General features: G+C 38.4%; 2 protein-coding genes across 2 annotated transcripts in view; one reads left to right on the top strand and one right to left on the bottom strand.

Moving 5' to 3' along the window:
- Positions 1 to 6945: 6945 nt before the first annotated feature.
- Positions 6946 to 8004, bottom strand: LOC126376745 (uncharacterized). Its single transcript, XM_050024312.1, has 2 exons — positions 7765 to 8004; positions 6946 to 7431 (listed from the first exon to the last, which is right to left on the bottom strand). The coding sequence occupies exons 1-2, from the start codon at positions 7900 to 7902 to the stop codon at positions 7252 to 7254; spliced, it is 318 nt and encodes a 105-aa protein (XP_049880269.1). The 5' UTR covers positions 7903 to 8004; the 3' UTR covers positions 6946 to 7251.
- Positions 8005 to 8904: 900 nt separating this feature from the next.
- Positions 8905 to 21056, top strand: part of LOC126376479 (ubiquitin carboxyl-terminal hydrolase 20) — a 28597-nt gene continuing 16445 nt past the window's right edge. Inside the window, exons 1-6 of the mRNA XM_050023880.1 lie at positions 8905 to 9252; positions 10445 to 10564; positions 16045 to 16149; positions 17017 to 17149; positions 17878 to 18028; positions 19822 to 19909. Of these exons, the coding sequence (XP_049879837.1) occupies positions 9175 to 9252; positions 10445 to 10564; positions 16045 to 16149; positions 17017 to 17149; positions 17878 to 18028; positions 19822 to 19909 (675 nt within the window). The 5' untranslated portion in view covers positions 8905 to 9174. The remainder of the gene's footprint in view (positions 9253 to 10444; positions 10565 to 16044; positions 16150 to 17016; positions 17150 to 17877; positions 18029 to 19821; positions 19910 to 21056) is intronic.

Below are 21056 nucleotides of genomic sequence, written 5' to 3'. Positions count from 1 at the left end.
GCTTGTTTATAGTAAAGTTAATCGAGGCGGTTGGAATTCGCCTTACAGTTCACCTACTGATAACTTGTTTTTATTTTTTTATTTACTTAAAAAAAGACACCTTACTGATAACTTGCCGCTCTAATTAGCAGAGTGTCACTTTTATGACTTTACAAAATCATCAACCATATTTATCTAGAGTAACGCTCGGTAACATAACTTTTACCGCCTTTAAACATGGTTTACGGTGTAAGTGAAGACATTACGAGTATTTTGTCGTATGTGAGTTGACACGAATGGCCACTGGGTCAGAAAAGAGAGCCTCTGTTGTCGAATAATCACCTGATAGTAATGATGAAAGTTTACCAGATGCCCCCAGCCATAGAATAAGGAATACGTATAGAACGGCAACTCTCCGCTCCCCACCAGCGGCTGAGCTAGGTTTACCTCACCCCAACGGCATTACTTTAGTCTTCAATCGTATAGCGTCAGACATCACATACCTACTCAGATGCGCGTGTACAATAACGTCAATGTGTATAGTGTCTGTCTAAAACAAGGTTTTTTTTTATGACTCCAGAGGCAAATCCGCAAAAAGTCAGGTCTTAAAATGCTACCTCTTTTCTATACAGACGTAAGACCGAATATGTACTTTTAAAATTCAAACCCCACTTTAACTATTGTGGCTGGAAACCTCAGCCTTAGGAGGATGTAAGCGTTTTTGAGAAAGCCCTCAATGTTCTCTATAAATCTGGGCAAGTTGCGAATGTCACCCGAAATCAATCTTACAACACCTCTAATCTGTGTCACGTGGCAAAACACTTTGTCATTATCACCTCTTCTGTAGATAGCTATATATCCTTCAGCGGCCTAGTGGATTTTAAAAGGACTTTGGGCTTAAGACCACATAGTTTAAAGTTGTAACTTGTTGAATACGTATATGCACCTATAGATTATAAAACAACCTAATTTCATAAACGTAAACTTTAGCCCATTCTAACCATCCCGCGCGTTTTATTACTTCTTGAATTCTTCTTCACCAGTTGAATCTAATTCGCGTAATGACTTACCTACATATTACACATACATTAAATCATGTATTACACGCAAATCTGCACAATTATGTCCATTTCAAGGTTAAACGGGCACTTCAACATTTTAAAAGAAATCTAGATTTTTAAGACCTTCAAGCTAATTGAATGTTTTCAAATAGTCTGTGTAAAAAAACAAAGCAATACCAAACACTAAAATGATAACTTTATCTTAAACACCGCTGACTTTATTCTTCTCAAACATGTTGGTACAACGCGTAACTAACGAGGTCTTACAACGACTCGGTTAGGAAAGGCAAATGTTACAATAAAAAAGTGGGGTATCTACGGCACATGCCAAAATGGCAAGTATCGCCTGCTTCAAGTAATATTTAATTCCTGCAGACGCCATCTAATTTTAAGTTATTATATTTATATACCTGTCATTTTCTTATCCGCTGAAAAAGAAAGGGACGGGTAATCGACAGGCATAGAATTTATGGAACACACGTCAATTTTAAGCAGAAATCTAAAACAATCGTCTAAAAATTTTACGTCGGCCAATAACCCGACAGAGTTAAGAGATAGCACGTCAAACGGATTGCATACCAGCGAGATGCCTATTTTATTCGCACGGGTTATTCATTCGTTTTAAAATCAACTTGTTGACAATCATCCGTCCCTTTCCTTTTCGGCGGATTAGAAAATGACGGGTATAACTTAAAATAAAATTAGGAGGTGTCTGCAGGAATCGGGGCCAATGTAGGACAAAATCTTGGGTGGTAAACGCGGGGGAAGGCCGAGGATGATATGGTTGGAAAACATCAAGTTGACGAAGGTGACGCAGGACCGGATCCAGCTTTTATGTCAGGGGGCGGGGGTCCATAGAGAATTAGATAAATGGAATGCGTATTAGAGATAGAAGAACCATTAGATTTCAGAACTCTCCAATGACATCAACCCCCTAGCATTATACCGTTTTTCACAGGGTCCGCTTATCAAACCTGAAGATTTAACAGGTCCGGTTTTTTACAGAAGCGACTGCCTGTCTGACCTTCCAACCCACAAAGGTATACCTCCGAAAATGCATTTCCTGGGAATGTGGGTTTCCTCACGATGTCTTCCTTCACCGCTCCAATGACATTTCCAACAAAAATATGTACGTCTGTGTGATCTTATCTCCTTCACACACTCAACAGATGTCAGTAGGTACCTACACAAATCGCTTGATGAAACATTAAAATCCTTTTGTTATTATGTAGTTCAAGGCCCACATTGTCCTAAATGTTTTGAATTAAATCCAAATGGTTGTAGTAATTTGCAATCCCTTCATTGCGTCTCCACTACAAGGCTGCTTAATTTTATCACCATTTTATTGCTACAATATTGTGCCTACTTACCAAAGAATTTATTTACTAATAGTTTACTATGAAGACAATTATTTCAATGAGAGACTTTCCAATCGACGTTCCCCAAACATACCTACCATAGATAGTGTTGTTCACTTTTAACGTGATAATTACCTATTTTCTCATTGCTGGGGTACATAATTACCTACTCAAAAATATAATGTAATGGCAGAAGCATAATATAAAACTTTATAAAACTAATTGATGCTTGATATTTGGATCACAGTAAGTATATATAGAGTTATGTTGCGATCTATATTGCTTCTCTTTATATTGATCAGAATAATAATGGGTGGAAGGTGTAATTGTACTTTGGTGTAATAAAAAGGGTCATCATTTATACTCAAAAACAAAGATAAAAGATGCATATGTCTGTTATTCATGAAATTAGAAGTTTAAATGAAGAAAAAACTTAACAACGCTATCTATGACTGAAAACCAGCGCTGGATGGCGCCATAGCATAATGGCTCCATCGCAGCACAATCTGAACCATTTCCTTTTGCCCGTATTCGTAATTACCTCGTTCATATAGCAAATGTAAATTGTTACTGGCAATAAAGTTATTTTATTCTTATTCTTCTATCGTCTTTTTGGGGAACGCCGATTGGAAAGTCTCTCATTAATAAGGGGATGAGAATTGTTCTTAGATAATAGCGGATACGGCTTTCGCTTCTGGCAGAATAGAATGCTGATGCTTGTCCAGCTTGTCATCTCATCATTCGGGACGAATTTTGATGTATAAGCATCATTGATTTACCACTACCGTAGATACATCGCTTGATACAAAAATGCGGCGAAAACTTGGCGCTTGTTTAGCTGTACATTGGTAAAAGTAAAGCGGACCTTGGAAAACGGGAAAACACTAGGACAATGATGTTTTTTTTTTTGCCGCATCGACGTCTATAATGGTCGAGCCAACTGTGTTAGTGAAAACTGCACTTAAGATAAATTAGTAACTCATTAGTGCTAGCCCGGTACATAAACTGCCTATATACGTCCCACTGCTGGGCACAGGCCTCCCCTCAATCAACCGGAGGGGGTGTGGAGCATACTCCACCACGCTGCTCCAATGCGGGTTGGTGGAGGTGTTTTTACGGCTAATAGCCGGGACCAACGGCTTAACGTGCCCTCCGAAGCACGGAATCATCTTACTTTTTCGGACAATCAGGTGATTCAAACCTGAAAAGTCCTTACCAAACAAAGGACAGTCTCACAAAGTGATTTCGACAATGTCCCCATCGGGAATCGAACCCGGACCTCCAGATCGTGAGCCTAACGCTCTAACCACTAGACCGGGGTTCAAATCGGCGCTCCCCGTTTGAGAAACAAGCAGGAGAACCGCAGAATCACAGAGTAGGTGTGTGTGTGAATGATGAGGTATGGAAGTATACTTCCTATGCTATCAGAAACTATTCTACACACCCTAAAGCTCTCCTATGATATATTTACCTAAGTTGCAGGCAATAGTACTTAAATAATAGTCCAATTCCTAGCCTTAGGAAGTTGGGCACTCAGGGGCGGTGCTAGGGCGGTGCGAACGGTGCGATCGCAAGACGGGACTACCCTGGCTGGCAGCCCCGAATCTACAGGGGAGTAACTGGATTGGGCACATCTGCCCAATGAATTAGACCTCTTAGCGGCCACATAAAACTAATACATTTAATGCGTTTCTATAGACGCGGAGTTAAGCGGAGATGTGTGGATTTGACCAATCACAGCGTTCGAGAGAGCGAAAAACGAAGACGCTGTCCCTCTCACCCTCACGGTGATTGGTCGATTCCTGCACATCTCCGCACAGCTCCGCGTCAAAGGAAACGCAGCCTTAATGGGTGGCCGTAAACGACATTTTTTTTTGTATTATTATTATAACCTTTTTTTTCACGTAACTTATTATAGATTTGCCGCAGATGGCATTAACTACTTGGCCGGACAAATGGGGAGCGCTGAAGGCTCTCATCCGGTACAACGTTTGAGACAACAGGCCTGAGGGTGCCCAGTTGGGCGCGAACCTCGGCTCAGGGCGTCGTCTGAGAATAAAAAATATTTGAAAGAATTAATCGACCCTAGTGGGTCGATAGTGATAAGAGCTGATGGAGGGAAATCGTCGACCACGCCGGCGCCGGGGTCGGTATCAGGGTCCTGAAGTGTTTGGTGTCGCGAGCTGATTGGCTGCCTATGTGGCTAGAGTGATCGGGTCGTCGGGATGGTTATTATAACCAATTGCAAAGTACATTATCATGTTTAGTACAGTACATCACAAACTTAAAAAATATGATATAAATGATTTAATTAGGTTTATTTAGCCACTGTGAGGTCTCACGCCACCGTAATATTTTACTATGGCCGCCACTGTGGGCACTTATCTAACATAAGCACTAACCGTCTAGGACTTTCACCAATCGCCTAGGTCTCATGATCCGAGCAGATCGTTTCCTGGTGCGAGTCACGCTCGCACTTAGCTCTGACGGATTGTTCAAACGGTCTGCTAAAGTGTAGTGGTTATAGATCGGATTGTTGGTATAGTAAACAACATCGCGTCTGTATCCCCAAAGGGATGGGCAGAAGTATATGGTTTGCCTTTATACATCTACTCCTCGCCAGTGAATTGGCGACAGTTTAGGGGTGTACACATAAACAGCCTACACACGTCCCACTGCTGGGCACAGGCCTCCCCTCAATCAACCGGAGGGGATATGGAGCATACTCCACCACGCTGCTCCACTGCGCATAAACGCACAGCTACTGCGCTGTGCAGCTGCTGTGCTAGGGGTGTGCAAAAAAAACCTAAAAAACAATGTAAAGAACAATGCTCAAAAGAAGCCAGAAACGTAATTACCTCTATAATCGATCAACCTGAACGTAATGCTAATTGGATAAATTATGATATTCTGATTACTAAATAAAGATTAAAGACAGATCTAAAAAAATCTAAATCTAAAAGATCTAGATCTAAATGTTTTTCGTTAGCGAAAAACATTTTCTTTTTCCTATTTTACTTATATATGAATTTTAATCAAGAAAAACGTAAGTCCTACATTTTATCACGTTTTTCTACGTCACAGCGTGCTTTTTCGCTTTTACATACAAATTTCATAGTCATTTCGTGTTTTGAGGTTTAGTAAAAAGTAACTAATTTGACTAGTTGGAAACTAACGGAAAGGGACGGACGACAGGGCAAATGCGATATCACGGTAGACCACATAAAAAGTCTCGAGGTTCACTGTACTTTCAGAGATGGCAAGGAAACTAGTCCACAGCCGAGAAAATCGCAGTAAAGAGCAGTTCAGCCTTTTCCAATATAAAAATATACCACAAGCGCCTGTTCGTTTCATAAAGCAATGTTATTAAATACTAAAATTAAACTATTGCTATGTTCAGTACAAAAGGATACTACAGATGCTTAGTCGTTCTTTTTACTAATAAGAATAAAAACATTTCACATACATACATTATTGCTTTAATTAATATACTTGATAGTAACAACAATACTTTTGATTACATCTTTCATTACATAATTTAATTAGATTAATTTGCTAATACTTCCTATAAATACAATATTTTTGAATATAGGTTATAATGATGAAAAATTACTATTTTTGCGTTACAATATACTTTACAAACAGGCCTCTACAGCAAAAACTACATTTTACAATACAATAATAATTATAGATTATAATTTATTAACTTATTTCCATGTGTAAGCACTAACATACTATACTACAGAATTCTCAATAACATGCCACTGAAGTTGGCAACATAATAATACGAAAATATACACGAGTTAATAACATTGTACCAAAAACTTTGAGAGATGATTCACACCGTGATTCTGAGTTGATATCAAGCAGAATTTTCCATCGCAATATTCAATTGCTTTCTATTAATATTACATAAAATTAGGCCCAAAATTCTATAAAAAGAAATAAAAAGAAGAAGAAGAAGAATTATATTCTATTCTATTCTATGTCAAAGGGAAAATATTCTTCTGGAAATAAAGAAAATATCTGCAAATTGTCTTTGGTTACTTGTGGCTCTGCCCACTCCATTGAAGATTACAGGCGTGAGTTTATGTATGTATGTATGTATGTAAAGAAAATATACTTACCATCTTAGGTCTTCAGTACAAAAGATGCAAGTAATTTTATGTGACTTAACATAACATAACAAATACTTTATTGCACAAACAGGAAAAAACAAAATACAAAACAAAAGAGAAATAGAAGTTGATTTGTCACACCTTTTTTTAAACTGGGGACTATGTCAGCCTTATTACATGCACTGTATCACTACAAGCTGTAAGATCTGCGCGTTAATAATGTATTTGTTGATGGCCGGTATTTTGATAGTTGGTGACTTGTGACTAGTTGACACCTGTCAATGATTTTTGTGAAAAAAACAAATGAAGAGAGCTTTGAATCTATGTGCTCTTAGTAGTAGTGTGTGTAGGGTACATTCGGGTGGGGCTCACTTTCTGGACGGCTTTTTGGTGCCTGATATGGTTTACTATATCAGGCACCAAATTTGTGTTTTGACGTATTTTAGTGTAGGTATTGTATTTGACTATGTTATATATTTTATTATGATTGTAGCTATTATATTAAATAAAACAGAAATTTAACATGTGATAAAAAAATCCATAAAAAGGATAACAAAAATTCGTTAAAACTATTGCGTTTGCCGCCGTATGCTACAGGTCACCACTAGCATAACATAGTGTAAGAATTTTTGTAGGTGTGAGAAGTTCGAGTGCCCCAACTCAAACCTTACTCTTAAATCTTCATAGCATGATTTAAAACCTATAATTTAAGACCTAAATATCACCACATATATATCATCTCTGCATAGAGCAGACTTGCTCATTTATGTTGGTGAGCATTTGTGCAGATTTGTGAATGTTCTCAAACTGGTAGCCCATGTGCACGGCTATAAGCTGCATCTTCTTCAAATGCTCTTCACTGTTCTCCATCTGATTCTCCATTGAGGCAAATTCCCTCGCTGCTTTTGAGAGAAGCTGGAAAGGCAATAAAATGCAAGATAAACTTTATCATGCTAACAAACATAAAATAAATATTTATTTTAGGAGTAAACTTGTCTCGAAATTTTATTCTAATTAGGAGCCAAGGTTAAGTAATTTAAGTTAAAATAAATAAAAAATATCTCTATATAATATTCTATAATTATATAAGAGATATTCTTCACATATTTTAAATTTAAATTGTAAAAAATAGCAATTAAATGACTGAATTATGTTTGAGGGACTTTGCCGAATTTCGCGCTTTAACTGCCCATTAAAGCCATGTACTTACAACAAACAGGACACCATGAGTATAAAACAGTGCATTACCTCATTAGATTTAGAGCCCCGCTGTATTTGTCGAGTTAGCGAAGATATATTATTCATGTTTACTTGAACTCTCTCAGCCAACCGCTGTTTTGATTCAGCGAATAAGGAACGCGCACTGCTAGACGACGCGGACGTCATTGTAGGACAACTAATTAAATATCCTGTTAATATCGAAAATTCAAGTTATCAAATTCTATTAATTATTCAACAACAAAAACATTTATTTTGAGACCTTGACGATTTCCACGGAACTGACATTTATGAAGTAACGTTTATTTTATTGTGAGACTTTTGAGAGTAGGAAATATAACAGACAGGAACAAAAAATATTCTGTATGCAACGTTTCCTTTTGATTCTTTTATCAGAACGTTTTTTGGCGTAATTGAATCGTTCAAACGAAGTGTCAAAATAAAGTGCGGCCTACCTACAACTAACATTTGCATATGTCCCAAAAAGCGCGAATAGTCTGTAGTCTATGGTTGAATTTATTTTATTTTACCATTTAATAATTTTGACTTAAATAATAAAGCTACAATACGGCTGATAATGACAATCATTTGGTACTTTCGTTCTGAAGAACTTTTCAAAATAAAAAAGTAGGAATTAAATAATTTCCAAAATCCAAAATAGGTTTTTTCTACTCCTCTACTTTAATCTGGCATTTAAATAACCAAAAAGTCTAATATAAGTACATACATAATTAAACTCTTTGAAAAAGTGTACGCTCTATGGCCTATAAAAGCATTGTTTACAAAGTGTAACTGTACTATAATGTCGCCAAAAAAGCATTGTTGTTGTTTTTTTTTTTTTGACCTGGAAACTGGCACCTTTACTTTGTTTGGTGCCATAGATATACTATAAAAAAAAGTATACATTTGCCGCCATTTTCCCGCGCGTTGGAAAATAAATTGGAAAATTTTTGTGTTTCGTTTAAAATTACGTCGTCGTAGAAAAAGTATTGTATGCAACGTTGTATAACTAGGTCAAAAAATGCTCGTGGCGTCTCTTATTGCGATGTTCGCCAAGGCTCACATCGCAACTCACGCCACTCGCATTTTTTGACCCTTCTTATACAACTGTTGCATAAAATACTATTTTACAGTCACCTGATTTAGTAGTATTTTTTTGTTTCAGTTTCAGGCAACACTGTCGACCTGACTTTTCGCTCGTCACGGAAGGTTTTGTGTTGAAGGAAATTTCTGTAATCTAATTCAATTATTAGCCATTTCTCCGAAATGTATTCGTCAAAAGTTTATAATTTCACTATAGTTTGCCCTGTAAATATAACTAACTTGTCCCGGCCTAGTGTAGTATAAAAATGTTCTTTATTTACATGACTTTGGTAGCGCAGTAAAAGTGGAGTTATTTTCGTGTGTAAATTATCAAAACAGAGGTGTTTATCCTTAGAAATGGATAAAGGAGTGACGTGTGAACACTTGAACAAGCTGACGGACCACCTCGGGAAGGATTTGTGGTCGGCGAAGGATGTGAGTTGAGCGATCAAATATGATGATACCTAACCTATAAGTTGTCGATGTAGTGTAATAGGCAATTAGCATTCCGTAGTGGAGTTATCATTGTGCAACTAGGCAGGCGAGTAGTGGCGAGTGGCGTGCATGCTCATAACCACTACTTGGCTATGAAGCCCTGGTAGTGAGCTCCAGCTGTCCTACTTTATAGCTTGTTTACATTACTTTCTCGTGAGCAACATGCAACAAATTCGTAATGCCACTGTTTATATTGTATCTGCATGTCAGTAACTATAGATCAGTGTGTATCATAGAATAATATAGCATTTGAAACTGAGCTGAGTGTATATAGCTGAATGTACATTTCTCTACTACGAATTTTATCAAAAAGTGTATAAACTTTTAATAAAATGTTTTTAAATTGTGTGTTATCGATAGTTATTACAATGTAGTTTAGGTTTTAAAAGGACATTGGGCCTTACAACTATACTAACTTTGTTTTACTTTAATATTTAATATAAATAAAGTAGAAATCATTTTATCATTCCAAAAATGACCCTTATAAGATTTACAAGCTCTGTAATGATGGCGAAAGAAGAGATTGTGAGGAGTAAAGATGTAGGGTTTAAAAGGGCCATATTGAAGCAAGTCATCTAAAAAGCAATATTGCTATTTGACATCATTGTGCCCTTACTTTTTTATATGCGCAAATGTCAAATTGCAATATTGCTTTTTTAGATGAATTGCTTTGATGTGGCCTTTTTAACCCAACAGGGGATAATAGGATTAGAATAAAAAGAGAGATGATGACAAACGCATTACTTAACCCTTTCATGGGCAGAGACCATGGGTCATTGATGGTTCATAATAGATAGTATGACACCTTGGAATCGGAACGTCTTTAGACATTCTGTCCTTGAAAGTGTTAAATATGTGAGATCACTCTTAGCGCTAAGACCACTCTTGCCCACCTTAGAATCAGTTCTTCCTGTAAATGTCCTTGGAATGTGTGTGCAATCCAGTTTCTTATTTTTATGAGTAGTTGTTCTCACTGGATAACACACTCTACCTGAAGTTTTGCTCATAATAAATCTGCTCATAGTTAAAAAACAGATTCTGATTGCAAATATAGCATCAAACATCAAAAAAATATATATTATGTAAAAATTTACTCAAATAAATAGTAACAGTTACAATGTTGATGGTTCAGGTGCTAACATGCTTCGACTGCGGCTGTCCCGGACCCAACCTCTGGATCTGTCTGCAGCCCGACTGCCACCACATCGGGTGCTCCGAAGTCAAAAATGATCACAGCACTTTACACCAAAAGGTAACTATTGTAATGTTATATTACTGTATTCCGATAAAATTATTTTACTTGACTGTAAAAATCTGTATCCATCTTTGGAATTCGTATCAACAGTGGCTGCAAGTTGTCTTTGATTACTTGTGGCTCTGCCCACCCCGTTAGGGATTACGGGCGTGAGTTTATGTATGTATGTAAAAATAATAACAGCCCAATGACACAGCCACATATTTATAATATTAAGACTTAAGACACTATAATAAAATACATTATTTTATAAATGTTCGAAGGATATAAAGACATGCAATTATTTTATCCAGCTGTCACTGAAAATAATTTATTAAAATTGTTTGTATTTTTTTATTGTTGTTGCATTTTTATTGATGTCTTTCGGAATGCTATTGGAGGAAAAATGAGAAGAATATACAATTAATTTAGAATTTCACATTTTTTACGTTGCATGTAACTTTTGTAGGTACAACACACACAGTCACACACACATTTCAGTCATGTATTATGGCTCTGTGCCAATTTGTCACATTTCACAATACTCTTTGTTCTAAATAACAAACTTGACTCATTTAACTTAAGAGTTGATAACCTCATGAAATTCATTCACAAATGGCTTTGTTTTATCAGTAGATAAATATGTAGTAACATACACACTAATTTAAGACCCACACCGTCAGTGTAGTGTAGTATGGGATAACGCTAGGGAGGTGACCCACCAAAAACTGCAAACACAAAAATAAATAATACTTTATTTTATTTGTTTCACAAAAGATTTTTACCACAGGACTGAATATAAATTTGAGTCTTTTATAAAATAAAAGAATAAAATATCATGGTGTCTGATATTATGGTAGACCCCGGATAAGATGGCGTGATGATCTTGATTGTTATTGGAGGGACTGGACGACGCTCGCTCGGGACGGTGGGTGACTCGTGGAAAGACCTGGTGAGGCCTTTGCCCAGTAATGGGACCAAGTGGGCTTATAAGCTACTCAAACCATCCCAACAGCCTAATACACAATCAGCTATACAACCCACACATTCCATACTTGTCGCACAAAACTAATGCAAGTTTTTATAATTAGGTAATATTATTAAGGTCATAAATAGGTAATATATTTTTTTTCTAAATAAAGAATTAAAGAATTATTATAATTTCAAAACATTTAGTAATCTGTGGTTTTCGGTGCTGGTTGCATAATTAACATTGTTTTGTTTTCTCCATAACCTAGTTTAAGAATTTTCTATTGTGCAATTATTCGATGACCCAAATAAAGCAAAAAAAGTTTGTCCCTGACGTGTACTTGGCTTGGGCCCGTTAGCAAACCGGCATAAACCGAGGAAACCTAAGGTATAAAAATAAAATAAAAATAGCCTTTATTCATCGACATGATTGCATAGTTTTACTTTATTACTTAATTATCTATATGTTTATTTATATGTCGGGCCGTCCTAGGACATAGGCCTCCTCATTGCGCCACACCGCACCTGTCTGTCGCCTGTTGACCTTCCAACCTTGTGGTAGATTGTCTTCCCACCTTTTTTTTGGTCTCCCTTTTCGCCTTTTTCCCATTTCTGAGGTACCATTCTGTGGTACCCTGTCGAAAATAAGAGACGTAACAAAAATCAGAAAACAGTAAGGATGACTCAAATGGCGTTGGACAGGACACATGATGTGATCTAGAATAAAAAAAAGGCATCACAGAACCTAAGGTTTAGAAAAATAATAATTATAAAAGGGGCATTTTTTATATCAGGGGCTATAGCAGGTAGTAATCGTAATTATTGGCTCTGTCCATTTGCCTACGACAGAAAACAACAGAATTTTATTTGTAAGCGAGTTCCTGAGGTCAACCTGGACAGATAGGTACAAAAGTCGATCGAATTGCGTCGTGTAGGTACTAGGTTCAAGATAAATTATGAAATTCTGATTACTAAATAAATACAGATCTTAAACTAATGAAAAACATTTTCTTTTTTCTATTTAACTTAGTTATGAATTTTAATCAAGAAAAACGTAATAAGTCCGACATTTTATGACGATTTTCTATGACGTCACAGTGTGCTTTGTCATACTTTTTTTTTCACGTGACTTGTTGTAGATTAGCCGCAGATGGCGTTAACTACTTGGCCGTACAAATGGGGAGCGCTGAAGGCTCTCACCCGGTGGTTTGTCATACAAATTCTATAGTAATTTCGTGTAAAAACTAGCCTATCGGGGCAGTAGAGGTCCATCCATCGCAAGGTGAACTAAGTACCCACACCTCTCCGAGCTTTCTGTTAGACCAACGTGATAGGTGGTGAGCCGTATCGCCTTCTATAATGATCGAGCCAAATGTGTTAGTGAAAACTGCACTTGAGATAAATTAATAACTCATTGGTGCAAGTCCGGTATCAGGGTTCAAACCCGCGATCTGAGAACTTAAATGGCAAGTGTGGCTACAATTGTCTTCTGGTTTCGTAGCTCTGCCCACCCGGATAAGGCGTCAGTTGTACAAATACTTGTTCTTCACCATTTATGACATGTACTTTGTTCACGACATTCAATTTGTAATCTGTGCCTACTGCATACTCTATGTACATTAATTCCATTCGTCCCTATCAAAATAAAGTCGCGAACGGAGCTGCAAGAAATTGAAATGAAATGAATAATTTCCTTTTTTTATTTAATTTTTCACTATAAAACTGAAAGTTTCCCTGTTCATGATCCGGCTCGAAGGACCACGAACAGGGAAACTTAGTTTTATAGTGAAAAATTAAATTAAAAAAAGGCAAATGCTTTTTCGTGTTTTGACATGTGTACTTATTTATTTTATTTTTGTACGGCTCCGTTTCATTCCAATAGACTACTCTGGGCACCATCCCACTCGCGTCAGACAGAGTAGAGAGGGCGGAAGGCAAGACGGAAACCACTGCCCTATTTTTCCCTAAAAAGTAGCATGGAGAATACTACACCGACAAGAGCGTGGCCCTTAAATTGGTAATGTGACTTATTTGAAAACCGCTGCAAATCGCTACGACTTTTATCGCCGTCTGTACCGTGTGAGGCATAAAATGGACATAAAGTAGCTTTACATATCCAACAGTAACACACACATATGCAACTGTTACGTGTGTTACGTTATAACTTATGTATGTGTGCCGTCACACTGTTTTCACGCTTAGTAAATAATTCAAAATACAAACAATTGCAGTATTTTAATGTATCCGGTATCGATGTTGACTACATTTATTTTGTGTGAACTAAGTACCTACTAGCGCCCTATTGTCCGACCTTTATTAGGAAAAACTGTCCTATCTTTTTTCCCTGGGTGTCTAACTATTATACCAAAATTAAAACACATAATAACGGGTTCTTACCGCGTTTAAAGCAGGGATATGGGGGTGTGTGTGGGAGTCTCATATCCCTGCTTTAAACGCGGTAAGAACCCGTTATTATGTGTTTTAATTATGATAATAACCGCATAAACTTAAAACAATGTATTTCTATACCAAGTTTCATCTAAAACGGTTCAGCGGTCTTCTATCGTGTGGGTTGTGAGGTGGATTACCAACCTCATCAACCCTGGCGTCCTCCTAACTAGTATTTAAGTTATTTATTTTATTTTAATCAAGAAAAACGTAATAATAAGTCGGACTTACCACGTTTTTCGTCACTTACATGACGTCACAGAGTGCTTTTTCATGCAAATTCCATAGTAATTTCGTGTTTTGACGTTTAGTAAAAAGTAACTGATTTGACTAGTTGGAAACTAGCCTATTGAGCATGGGGGGGGGGGTTCGTTTTAGGACGTAGGGGCTCACTAAGACGGGATTTTGAGATATTTAATCCCTGAGGGGGATAAAAGGGGTGGAAAAGTTTGTATGTAACTCCTATTTTTTATTAATTTTAGTTAACTTTCATTATAAGCTGTGTCGCTATCGTTTTAATAGTTGGGTTTCTAAAATTTTCACACGAACAAAATCGCGGATAACAGCTGGTTCCTTATAAATGAAATAATGTACTTTGTATAAAACAGTAGGTATTTTTTTTACTTACACCACAAACAAGTTACTTACAGTAAAGAAATAGTCTAAAGAAACGAAATAAAGAGAAAATTAAATCGAAAAAAATTCTGACTCGGACTTGAACCCGCAGCTCTTGTCAAGCCGGGACGAGCGTGTTGACCATTACACCACCAGGGGCCTGTTTAATAAAACTTACAATTGTAAATTACAACGACAATTTGGTGTTCATTACGTAGCTAATTTGAAACTGCAAAATATTCGTGATCACACACTCCGCAATGTACATCAAACTGTCATTGTAATTTACAATTGTAAGTTTTATTAAACACGCCCGAGGTCCTCCAACTGTCCGTGCGAAATTCTTTCGATGTGTATCATCATTAAGCCGACGCCCCGGCCGACGTTAACACGCTTCAAACACAAATAATTGAAACAAAATAATGAATAAAAACATACAAACATTTAGCTACAGCACTAATTGGGCGGACTTATTGCTCTGAAGCAATTTCTTCCAGGCAACCACTACTAGGAATCACCCGTAAGAATACTGGGATGCAGATGGGATGCTTGAATTAATTGTTTATTTACAGTAATGATTCAACTTGTGTGTAGGTAGCAATGAACGGAGGTCTTCAAGCTTATCAGACAGTTCAATAGAACGGTGTCAAAGTGTTACCATTGTATATAATGAAAATGAAACTTTAGCCTTGAATTTGTATTCTCTACGTTTATGTTCCCAAATACACTCACATGCGAGGTTGGAAGAATCCTCTTGTAGATACAAACCCACATTATGCTACTCCTTTTCTTGCTTGAACTCTTTGAGGTCGCAGGTTCGAATCCAGCACAGGCCTAAACCAATGATTGTCGAATTTATTTTCGAATTCATGTTTGGATCATAAATGATTATTACGTATGCAGCGGTGAAGGAAAACATCGTGAGGAAACCCACATTTTCGGAGGTATGTAACCTAACCTGTATTGAGCTGGTTTTCCCTTCGCGGGTTGGAAGGTCAGACAGGCAGTCGCTTCTGTAAAAAACCTGACCTGTCAAATCTTCAGATTAGGTAAAAGAACCCTGTGAAAAACGGGACAATGCTAGGGGGACGATCAGCTCAGAATCGTGGTCTGAATCAGCCCCCTCAGTATTTGTTACGGTGTCACTAACACCCATACCTACTTGTATGGCTATCTGTACGTACTTGTAAGTTAATACCAAATGGAATTATCTAAAAATTTTAATAAAAATAATTTTAAAAAACTTTATAACAATCATGAATTTTGCCACGGAAAATTCCACTTGATATTACAGAATCATGGCCTGAATCATCCCCTTAGTATTCGTTACGATGTCACTAACAGCCTGTATAATACAAGTAGTCGCGTATACTCGCTGCGTAAAGAAATAAGGACAAGCGAAATTTTGTATAAAACCGCACTCCTATGGAGGCTGTTAAATTAACGTTTAAACTAATATTTTTCAGAACTACCCAACCCACTGCGTGCACATGAATGTGTCCACGGAGAGGATATGGTGCTACCTGTGCGAGAAGGAGGTGCACACACGGGCTGCGCTGGCGCACGCCGCGGTAAGAACACATTCGTATCATCATTACAAGTATTACCCCCTGTTGTAAGGTCAATGACCGACTTTGCCAGTCAGGGTCAGATGTCAGGGTTTTATTGAACCGCTCCACCATTAAAGTCTATGTCCATTGCCTTGGCTTCGTATTTGAAAAAGATAACTAGATTTTTAAAGTGCTGTAGTAAGAAATGCTCAGTTCATAGACTTCCAATAACCCAATCTAGCCTATAACCATACAACAATACTCCATATAACGATACTCCATACAAAAATCCTGCCGCCTAACGCGTAAGTGCGAGCGAAGCACAATCCGCGCGCTATCCACCTTACTCCTCAGCGGCTTACGGCCATTTAAAATTAAAAGACACAGAGGGGGTGAAGTCGTCCGATATGAATGGGTGCGAGGCGGAGTGTTACTGTTCTATACATACATAAACAGCCTATACACGTCCCACTGCTGGCCACATTCCTCCCCTCAATCAACCGGAGGGGGTATGGAGCATACTCCACCACGCTGCTCCAATGCGGGTTGGCGGAGGTGTTTTTACGGCTAATAGCCGGGACCAACGGCTTAACGTGCCCTCCGAAGCACGGAATCATCTTACTTTTACTGTTCTATACGTAGTATTATTCTTTGTTCTATGCTATAGCTTCGGCATATCTTTTTTTTTTTTCTTACCTACTACCTACTTGATATCTGCTGAAACCAATGATCCAAACGTCATAGTCACTGATCAATGGTACTTGTATTGGTGATTATGCGCAGAAACACTAACCGCTTGCTCTTAGGCTTACGAAACTTACGAAACGCTTTATTATTATATTATATTAAATTATTATTATATTTAAAAAAACATAATAAATATTCCAGATAAATCCGGACTCAACGTCATTACTAGACGGCGCGACGGTGAGTCGGCGGCTGGGCACTGTGGGGTTGAATGTCAGCGCCGACGACAGCGACAACGATGAAATGGACTACGACGGCGAGGCGCGTCCTAGAGGTATTTAAAATAGCACCCACAGTACTCCGTTGACCAATACGTTGCTATACGTCTACACAAATTTAATACACACTGTGAGCTGGACGTCGGCGCCGACAACAACGACAACAGTTGGGATTTTAATATTCAATTTTAAAGGTCAATTAATGTTCTGTTATTCTGTAGGGCTAACATGTACAACGTGAAAATATGAGTCTATATACGGCCCACTACTGGGCACAGGTCTACCTACAATCAACCGGAGGTGATATGAGCATCATCATCAGCCCATTAACGTCCCCACTACTGGGGCGCGGGCCTTCCCTATGGATGGATAGGGAGATCGCGCCTTAAACCTTCACACGGGTCCAGTGCGGATTGATGGTTATTAACAACTGCTAATGCAGCCGGGACCAACGGCTTAACGTGCCTTCCGAAGCACGGATGAGCTCGAGATGAAAACTTTTTTTTGTGGTCATCCATCCTATGACCGGCCTTTGCGAAAGTTGTTTAACTTCAACAATCGCAGACCGAGCGCATTAACCGCTGCGCCACCGAGCTCCTCGATATGAGCATACTTCTTTTGATTTGGTTCATAAAATAGGCGGCGTTATTGCTAAACAGCATTTTTTATATTTATTTTTTCTTTTTTTCTGGCTTTATTTGCGACGATATTGACTTAAATTTTCCTGATGTTCCTATTTTGAAAATGAGTGATGGTTTTTGTTTTTTTTTTTTTGACGTGGCAGGTCTGGTGGGCCTCCAGAACATGGGCAACACGTGCTACATGAACGCGGCGCTCCAGGCGTTGAGCAACACGGCGCCGCTAACGTCATACTTCCTCGAGTGCGGCGCCGCCGTCGCCGTGCTCGCCGCTGACAAGAAACCTGGACTTAGTCGGTGAGTGTTTTTTTTTTCTCTTCTGGCTTCCGCGGCTAGCGATGCGCCAATGACAAATCTTGAAAGTGATCTTGGTATTCAATGATAATTATCGTGGAATCATTGTGGCATTTCATATCATTATTGTGCAGTCGTTAAAACGACCGGCTTCCGAGTACATTCCGCTTAGGGACAGTACTGAAAAGTATCGGCGTCCGAAGGATGTAATATACGATCCCGACGACCCGGTTACTCTAGCCATAGAGGCAGCCAATCAGCTCGCGACACCAACCACTTCAGGACCCCGATACCGACCCCGCCGGCGTGGTCGACGATTTCCCTCATTCAGCGCTTATCGCTATCGACCCACTAGGGTCGATTAATTCTTTCAAATATTTTTCCTCTCAGACGACGCCCTGAGCCGAGTTTCGCGCCCAACTGGGCACCCTCAGGCCTGTTGTCTTGAAACGTTGTACCGGGTGAAAGCCTTCAGCGCTCCCCATTTGTCCGGCCAAGTAGTTAATGCCATCTGCGGCAAATCTACAATAAGTCACGTCAAAAAAAAAGTTAAAACTTTTCAATAATAAAGTATACCGGATAGGGAACGGAATTTGGAAAAGGTGAGGATCAGGAGAGGAATAATAATAAAATAATATTAAAAAGAGGAAGTTAAATTTTAATATCATTAGTATTAATAAACATACTTAATAAACGATAGACTGAAGGATTATTTGAAGATAAAAGGATCTGGATAGAAGTAGGAAAAGAAATGTGTAAGTCCCTGAAAAAGTTGAGCATTATCATATTTAGGACAATTCAGCAAGATGTGATCCACATCCTCCACCTCACCACATTCACATAATGGTGAGTGTTATCTATAACTATAGTCGTCTTCTACCGTGTGGGTTGTGAGGTAAATTACCATCCTCATCAATCCTGGTGTCAGGGTTATTATTGAGCCGCCAAAGGCCCCTGACATGGCTCATGTAACGACTACTTACTTACATCAGTAAGTAGTAACCGGGACCAACGATCGTGCCTCTACTATAGTAAATGTATACATATTAGTACTCATGACCGTACCCGGCATAAGAAACGCCAGTCATACCAACATCATCAACACAACAGAGAATATACTGCATCACGCTGCTCCATAGTGCAGTCACAACAAGGTTGACGAGGTCGGTTATCGACCTCACAACCCGCGCGAAGAACAGAACGAACAACACAAAACCATTGTTATAACAACAGTTATGAAGCCACATTAAATAAGTATTCAGGCCAAAAGTAATAATAATGTTATGCTGCATGTTAAAAACTGAAATGAATAAATTCTACAACCGAACTCGACATTTGACATTCAAATATGAATTTATATTCACATTGGTACTGTACTGATTCCAGTATACACCATCTAATTTTATTTTAAATTATACCTTTCATTTTCTTATCCGCCTAAGAGGAAAGGGACGGGTAATCGACAGGCATAGAATTTATGCAACACACGTCAATCTATAACAACCTCCTCAAAATTTTGCATTGGTCGATAATCCGACGGAATCAAGTTTACATCACGCGTCGAACGGGTTGCACACCAGCGAGATGCCAATTTGATTAGCTTAGATTATTCATTTTAAAATTAACACTTGTCAATCATCCGTCCCTTTCCGTTTCTGAGGGTAAGAAAATGACAGGTATAACTTAAAATAAAATTAGGTGTCTGCAGGAATCAGGGTCATTTTGAACTTTAAAAATGCCACCATAGCGTTGAAATTGTAAGTTTTTTGTACAATTTATGCGTTTCTGTTCCGCAGAGCATACCAAAAATTAATCAAAGATATGTGGAGTACAAAAACTAGAGGCTACGTTGTACCTAATGGGATACTGTATGGAATACGAAATGTAAGTATTTATTTGTTATATATTTTATTCCGAAGAATGTCGAGCTTTGCCATAGATATAACGAAATATCTGCGGGCCTAGCACCGTAAGCACGCGACTGTTTCTCGCCGCGACAGAGATCGTCTGTCTCTTTCGGTGCAGTACTGTGTGAGAGTGACGGGTGACGTATGTCGAGGCGAGAAAGAGTCGCGCGCTTACGGTGCTAAGCCCGCTGGAATAGACATACCGTAAGGTTCCTCAACGATGCATGTGCAAATGCCAATATGCGTATGTGATCCCACTAATGAAATAGGATTGATTTTTAGTAAGTTAAAAGATAATTCTTTCTAATTTAGTTTTTTTTTTAATTTGTCTTATATACATAAAATAAATTGCCTATATAAGGTGAATGTGGGGAAGGCCACATCGAAACAATTCATCTAAAAACTAATATTGCTATTTGACACTTGTTTGCATTGCGCACTTACTTTGATATGCGCAAATGTCAAATTGCAACATTGTTTTTTTTTTCATGAATTGCATCGATGTGGCCTTTTTAACCCCCCTATTCTAAAATTTGAATTTGACTTGATTTATTGAAAACGAAATTATAATATAGAGCACTACCAACTAGGGAACGTAACCGAACTAGGGATCACAAAGTAATTTTTGTGATTTGTCCCCACCGGGATTCGAACCTGGGAGCTCCGGAGTGATATTATATATTTATATTTAAATAGAGGCTCCAAGATCGGTAGGCATGGAAGAAAGGGAGTCAGGCCTTTGTCCTGCGGTGGGATGGTATTAATACTTTTCCCTCAATCAGCGCTTATCGCTATCGACCCACTAGGGTCGATTAATTCTTTCAAATATTTTTCCTCTCAGACGACGCCCTGAGCCGAGGTTCGCGCCCAACTGGGCACCCTCAGGCCTGTTGTCTTAAACGTTGTACCGGGTGAGAGCCTTCAACGCTCCCCATTTGTCCGGCCAGTAGTTAATGCCATCTGCGGCAAATCTACAATAAGACACGTCAAAAAGAAAGTAGTAATATTTATGTTATACTAGCGACCCGCCCCGACTGCGCTCGGGTGCAATGCTGAGGAAAAAATTATATTTACGACATCACATTAAAAACTAACTGACTAAAAACATTATTTAATGGATGTTA

This window comes from Pectinophora gossypiella, chromosome 21 (genome assembly GCF_024362695.1).
Source record: "Pectinophora gossypiella chromosome 21, ilPecGoss1.1, whole genome shotgun sequence".
In the NCBI taxonomy this organism is placed as follows: Eukaryota; Metazoa; Arthropoda; class Insecta; order Lepidoptera; family Gelechiidae; genus Pectinophora; species Pectinophora gossypiella.
This window is presented reverse-complemented; position numbering and strand designations above follow the sequence as displayed.

What these genes read in the sequence shown, in the direction of transcription:
- LOC126376745 (XM_050024312.1), bottom strand. Translation starts at nt 7,902, where the DNA reads ATGACGTCCGCGTCGTCTAGCAGTGCGCGTTCCTTATTCGCTGAATCA. An exon ending in GGGGCTCTAAATCTAATGAG is followed by an intron (nt 7,432 to 7,764) that starts GTAATGCACTGT and finishes TTGCCTTTCCAG; the next exon opens with CTTCTCTCAAAAGCAGCGAG.